The following is a 6,787-nucleotide window of genomic DNA, read 5'->3' as shown; positions in this document are numbered from 1 at the left end:
TCAGAGTAATGAAGATAGAGCTTAGCAAAAAGCACCAATTCACTGGCCTCGACAAGACCTCACGATTGGTACTAGTTTTTATGTTGTTAGGTCAATGATTGTTTTCATGATGGCAGGTAAAAACTTGGATTTTCCAGAAAATCACACTTTTCAGCTCTGCAACAGCTTACCCACGTGACCACGCCTTGTGACGGCACGAAACTTAAACAGACGTGCGCATTGTTCAATTTGGGTGCAATGGTGAATATCTGTATGTGTTTTGAGTCTATGTTTATGACACATGGCTCTGTTAATGTCACAGTCGTCCCACCGCACACATTCCGCGCCACCGTCGGCTGCCGCCCGTCCGACCGCTCAGGTAGCGTTTTGCTGGTTGATTGCTGCGCAGTGTTCCTAAAAAAACGCCGCTGCTGCGAGGCCACTCGTGGAAAAAAATGTTGCTGATAGGGAGAAAAGGAACTAAGTAATTAGTACTTATTATGGCTCTAATGTTGCCGTGCGTTGTAAATAACATGTGGCGGCCAAATAGTATGCATGAACAGATACCGTTGGCGAATTGCAGATGCAGTTTTCCGAAGACAGGGAGTAAACATACGCAACTGGAGCGTGTACCATTGCCTGGGCCGTCAAGTGGCGGTCGCTGCTGGTGGGTTAGGTCTCCGTGTACTGCAATCCCACTCCCCATTTTTCGTCCCTGGATTCGCCTCTGATAAAGTCATTTTCAAGATGCTGTTCAATGGAAAGAAGTGGACGACGGAATGCAGCAGTCCATTTCAAGCCCTCATGTCCAAGATGTCCCCTTTACCCTTTTTTTGCATGCCAGTGACATTGCGCATTATCAACAGCAGTTTTCGATCTGGGCTAGTGTCGTGGAGGTGAAAAATATCACTGGAGGGGACGACTTTCAGATCCGGTCACATAAGGAAACTCCCGACAAATTTCGCTCATTCCCATGGCGAAATAGACCACCGTTACGCTATCGTCACGATGCTGCCGTCGGGCGGGTCGTCACGACCGGCCGGTCCTGCGGGCGCGCCGCGGCATTGCCGCGGGCTCGGAGCGTGCGGAATCGAAGATTGCCGCTCTTTATTAATGGTAATTACCGCTCGAAATCACCACTCTTCTCTAAAATAACAGAGAAGCTGGAGTGCGAACAGATCAGCACGAGTTTTGGAGGTAGTCGAGTGCTGGATATCGGCGAGGCAGCCTTAGTTCATCTATAAGAAGCATTTCATTGTGTCCGTCACGCTTGCTGCTGGAAGCTCTTGAGAGTCAACAGTGCATTAGACCAATGGCTGAAACGATTACATAAATTCAGGGTCATTTACAACACATCAAATGTTAGAACTGGAGCAAGAGTTCCCGCCCCAATATCTGCAGTGTGTATTAGGGATTGTTCACAGATCCCTTTGGTAAAGTGCTGCCAAAAACAAATGTATTCGTCATGTGAATGCTGCATTGCTTATAAAGCACGTGACTGTCAGGCACTTTCAATAGGAGACCCACAAAACCTTGAGTAACCTGTAAATGTTGCAGGAAAAGTCCTTAGACTACTGTGCAAGTGTAAGTTGTTCAAGACATCGGCGAGGTGCATTTTTCACATAGATAAGACGGTCGTATTAGCCTTATTCCTCGCAGAAAACTAGGAGAATGGAGATGGAGCCTGGTTGATATTTCGGCAACATGCCTTTATCGAAACAATAGCACAAGTGAATGCCGGCAATATGCCTTTATCGAAACAATAGCACCTCTGCTATTGTTTCGATAAAGGCATGTTGCCGAAATATCAACCCAACTACATCCCCATTCTCCTGGTTTTCTCCGAGGAATAAGGCTAATACGACTGTTATACTGTGCAAGTGCTTTGAACTCAGTGGGATGAAGGCGCAACCATCCAATGAGCAGAAAATAACAAACTGTTTGGAACCATCTAGTGCATCAGGAGTCTCCCGGGCGCAGGTCGGCGTTGATGATTGACTCATATCGACGCGGTAAAAGAAGTAAGGAGTCTGGATGTTGCTTTTCATGGGACCCCGTTTAGGAAATGATACATTCGTGCCGTTATGCAAAGGTACGGGGTTGATAGTAAATCATCGCCATCTGATGCCAAAAGCGTCATGCACCGATGCAACATTGGTGACACCACATGTGCACACACACACACACACACACACACACACACATATATATATATATATATATATATATATATATATATATATATATATATATATATGGGGGGTGTCCTGCGTTACAGTACATTATATAACTGATACGGTACTCACATCAATCGAACGCGGATGCCAGTTTGTGCTGATATTGACATGTTCCATGAAAAATGCAACGGATCAAGCACCTTGCATACAAATACCAAACAACTGGTACCAAAGAGCTTTGAATAACTGGGTTTCTTCGTAACTGGAACTGCGTGAAGCTGCAATCAGTGATTACAACTATGTCTGTTTCCAAAAAGCACGACAGCCGGACCGCTCCGATTAAAAATGTCCGCCTAGTTAAAGTCAGATTCACTCGCACTCCAGCCTCGTTCGTAAGAATCACAGGGTTTCGTGACTGAGTGTTGTAGAACAAACATGTGAGGTGAGCGTCAACAAAATTACGAGATCGGGCATTTTCGATGACATGGTTAGATACGTTTTATACATTCTGCTTTGATCCCCAGCATCATTCGTAAAGCGAAAATCATTTTGTGTATATACGTGTCAGCACAAGCGCCTTCATGAAGTCTGAAAAATGGTAGCAAATACGTGAACTCCTGAAAATGTTAAATCATGATGCACCATTCGTAAAGCGAAAAACATTTTGTGTATATACGTGTCAGCACCAGCGCCTTCATGAAGTCTGAACAATGGTTACGTGGACTCCTGAAAATGCTAAATCATGATGTGAACATTCGCTGCGTCGCTAGTAGCGCTGTAGCGTGTTGGTCTCCCATGGGATCCATGGGTCATATTTCAACGTAAAGCAGGCACAGAGGAAGCTCCTTGTAAATAGGGTGGCATGAATGACAATTTGTGTGCCGTCGCTCTCCAAACAATGTCATAGTGTTCACATTAAATTTTGTCAGACACGCATAGTTCTGCACCAAGCCTTTCCACTGCGGTCTCTGTAGCCTTAACAAGAGGACCCAACTCCCCAAATATGGCCGACTATCCGAATGTTGCAGCGTTCTGCTTCAATCCAGTTCGGTATCGAAAAACTTCGCGGCATTGTATCCCCGGAGCACATTCTTTCCAAAGTCAGCATCTAATAACGCGAAGTGCGTGGAGGCCGCCGTAAAGCCATCGGGCTACATAAAGCACAGGAAACTGCTGTGCGTGCCCGTCCTCATTTGCACGCGGCTTCTTTGCGCTGTCCGCCACCGCCGAGCACCGAGAAAGCGCCGCCTCACCTCCACACCGAATCAATGGTATCGACCGGAACCGAGGCTCGTCGCCACCGCGCGGGGATTGGTCGGTCGCGCCAGACTCCGCCCCCAGCGCGCTGATTGGCGGCGCCCCGCAGCGTCGGGCGGGGCGCCACCAGCTGTCCGGTCCGTCTCGCCGACCCGGCTGCCAGTCAACTGTACCTGCAGTCGCCGCGTCAGCGTGTGTCGCGACCGTGTCCCAGCCGCGAGTGCCGCCCGCGCCGCCATGTTCTCCCAGAGCCGCGATTGCGCCGGCGCCTCGTACAACGCCGGCTTCCACCCGATGTACTACCACCACGCGCAGGGCGGCGGCTACGCCGACCTCAACCTGCCGTACGGCGGCGGCGGCGGCGGTGGCGCGCTGCAGTACCCGGCCGACGGCTACTGGAACAATTACCGCACCGTCATCGGCGGCTACGACGACTGGCACGCTCAGGGCTTCGCGCCGGGCCCGCCCCTGGCGGCGCCGTCGCACCTGGCCGCCCAGCCGGGCACGCCGAGCCCGCAGCAGTGTCACGGCGCGCCGGCGGGACCGGCCGGTCGCAACGATTCGCCCGACAGCGGCATCGTGACGACGGCCTCCGACCTGGCGCTGCCGGCCAGCTCGGCGGCGGCGCTGCTGCCGCCGGCGCCGGCGCCGCCGACCGGCGAGCTGGCCGCGCCGCCGCCGCCGGCCGGCCAGGCCGTGTACGTGCGGCCGCAGCCGGCGCGCGAGAGCTGGGAGTGGCTGGACCGGAACTCGTACCCGTCGACGGCGCGCCCCCCGCCAGGTCAGCAGTCGGCCGCCGACCGTACGTCAGCCGCGCTCTCGGCTCTAAACGGGCTCCGCCTGCCTGCCTGTCTTGTGGTGCTCTCTGTGCTCTCTGTGCTCTCACTGTGCTCTCTGTGCTCTCGCTATGCTCTCTGTACGGTGCACTAGCCATGTCACCGGCTCCATCTGCGTTACTGGTCTGTGGGGCCGCCTGCGCGGCCTCGTAGCGGGCACCGCACGTTTGACCCCGTGTGTCCGGTGTAATGCGGACCAGCCCCGCACCCCGACCGCCGCTCTGCCTGACCTGCTGTACACCAGCCCTGTAACCAATCAACAGATCTGTCCGATCTGCTGTGCACCAGCCCTGTAACCTGCCTACCGCTCTGTCCGATCTGCTGTATATCAGCCCTGTAACCAATCAACAGCTCTGTCAGACCTGCTGTACACCAGACCGATAATCCACCCACAGCTCTGTCCAATCTGCCTTACACCAGACCAGTAATCCACCCACAGCTCTGTCCGACCTGCTGTAAACCAGACTCGCAACCTATCCACAGCTCTGTCCGATCTGCTGTACACCAGATCGGTAATCCACCCACAGCTCTGTCCGATCTGCTGTAAGCCAGACTCGTAACCTATCCACAGCTCTGTCCGATCTGCTGTACACCAGACCGGTAATCCACCCACAGCTCTGTCCGATCTGCTGTACACCAGTACTGTGCCGAACTTCAGGGCTGCCTGAAGTGTGCCCCATAGCGTACAGAATGCGGTAGCTGTGGCACAGGTTGTTAGCGGATGATGTCTCCCCGATGTATGGTGGCGGCCCCCGGCTTTTCCTGACCGTGGGCATGCGTCCAAAGCCTGCCCTGAAGATTTGCTCTCTCCATCGCCAGCTGGCGAGACTCGTGCACCGGAGTCATTATCGAGCGCCTGACTTCCACGACACAGTCTGCGCGCCGACTCCTGTTGGCTGTTCGTCATATAGGCGTCCTTACATTTCCTTGCACTTTATGCCGTTGGGATTTTACGCGGCTCTGAAGTGTAGGGCGCCTTTGTCACTCAACTGCAATCACGAGCTACCCCTGAAATACCCCGATCGGTCTGTCGACACCACTCTGAAGCTGACACTGGCATCTTGACGATGTAGCGTGCGACGTCGTGGAGCTTAAGATTGCGCCAGCCTTTCAGATAAAACGCCTCGCCTGGGGCGATAAGCTGGTAAAATACCCTCGCTATTCCATTGCAGCTTTAATCGGCGGATTTGGACTTTTCGGTCTGATTAATCCCAAAGTCACTCAACATCTGTCGTGCGTGTTCTGCAGCCGCCCGCGTCGTTTTGCGGTACCAAGTACAACCCCGGCGTGAAGCGGGGTCTCTAGACATGCATCGGGTGCCGAAGCCAGGTCACCACGTAACTGGAGCTCGGAGAAAAATATTTTTTTACGAAGCTCTGACGATTTTGGTGAGCTTTTGATGGGCGAAGTACAATTTTTGATTCGTTTCGAGCGGGTTCCTTCTCATAGGCAGTTGATCGGAGGCGAGGGACTTAACGGAATTTCGGGAGACAATTGGCAGAGGACCATAGCTCAAATATTCTCCAGAGTTGCCGAGAGCAATACCGGGTTCGACCACGGCCGTGGTCGGTACCGCCGCTTGCCCCCGGCCCTGCCGGCTCCCGCGTCCTCACCGCTGACCAACGGCCTCTGTAAGATCCGCCGGCGGCTGCGTCCTCCCAATTCATGTCCTCGTGATTCGGACGGGTGTAGCGTGTGTGTTACAACACAGTAAGCTCGCAGGGTCGTCCCCTGCGTTTGCCAAGCGAAATGAGAAATGTCCAAAATGGTTGGGTGATTGCACCCTCAAGACGATTGGTTCGTCTTGGCACCCGACTCGCTGACATGACTTCCGCTATACGCCCTCTAATTACTGCTGCCAGATAGATGTTCGTTGCAGAGATGGGGTGCATCGAAGGGTCTTACGACTACATTGGCTCCTTAGCAAAAATAAAAGTGATCACCGTGCCTCTTCAGTCACAGACGACTCAGAAAAACGGAAAAGTCGCCGCTAGTCTAGCTAGTAGTCGCTTTCTGCTTGATCTCTTGACGCTGTAGTATACACGCACTGCTAAGACAGCATGCTTGTAGCAGGCGCCCATTGGATCCAATCCCTTAGATCATCTCTGATATCCCCAACAATTCACCAATGTCATCTAGAATGGGCTCCACCGACGTCGGCCCGAACCGATATTCTGTGGCCTACTGCCGCTGGCAATTTTCAAAGGCTCTGGGAAAACACTGTTCATGCAGACTGGCCTGTCTTGGCATAAAGGTGTGTAGTTTGGAAATTCAGGGCCGCATCATGCGGTTTCAAAACAAGTAAAATCTTCCCGGGCTTGCGTCCCAGGAAAGTTCATTGTGGCTCTGGCGTACTGATGCCATTTGTCGCGCTATCTTTTGAATTTTAGCACAGTTACAAGCAGAGTTGCAAGAGAGGTCCGAAAAGTTGAGGAAACAAACCCACGTATTGGTTGAATTGTTTCCGAGAATCCAAACAGTGCTGGCTTTAGCTGTGATGAAGTGAAGTCTATGGTCCCCTTATTCGTTGCTACATCT

The 6,787-nt window shown here is 52.6% G+C and overlaps 1 protein-coding gene across 1 annotated transcript in view; it reads left to right on the top strand.

Annotated features, from left to right (window-relative positions):
- Positions 1 to 3,650: 3,650 nt before the first annotated feature.
- LOC119094316 (homeotic protein caudal) overlaps positions 3,651 to 6,787 on the top strand; it is a 43,090-nt gene continuing 39,953 nt past the window's right edge. Inside the window, exons 1-2 of the mRNA XM_037217387.1 lie at positions 3,651 to 3,866; positions 4,128 to 4,194. Coding sequence (XP_037073282.1) covers positions 3,651 to 3,866; positions 4,128 to 4,194 — 283 coding nt within the window. The remainder of the gene's footprint in view (positions 3,867 to 4,127; positions 4,195 to 6,787) is intronic.

This window comes from Pollicipes pollicipes, unplaced genomic scaffold (genome assembly GCF_011947565.3).
Source record: "Pollicipes pollicipes isolate AB1234 unplaced genomic scaffold, Ppol_2.1 Scaffold_4002;HRSCAF=4701_pilon_pilon_pilon, whole genome shotgun sequence".
Taxonomy (NCBI): Eukaryota; Metazoa; Arthropoda; class Thecostraca; order Pollicipedomorpha; family Pollicipedidae; genus Pollicipes; species Pollicipes pollicipes.
This window is presented reverse-complemented; position numbering and strand designations above follow the sequence as displayed.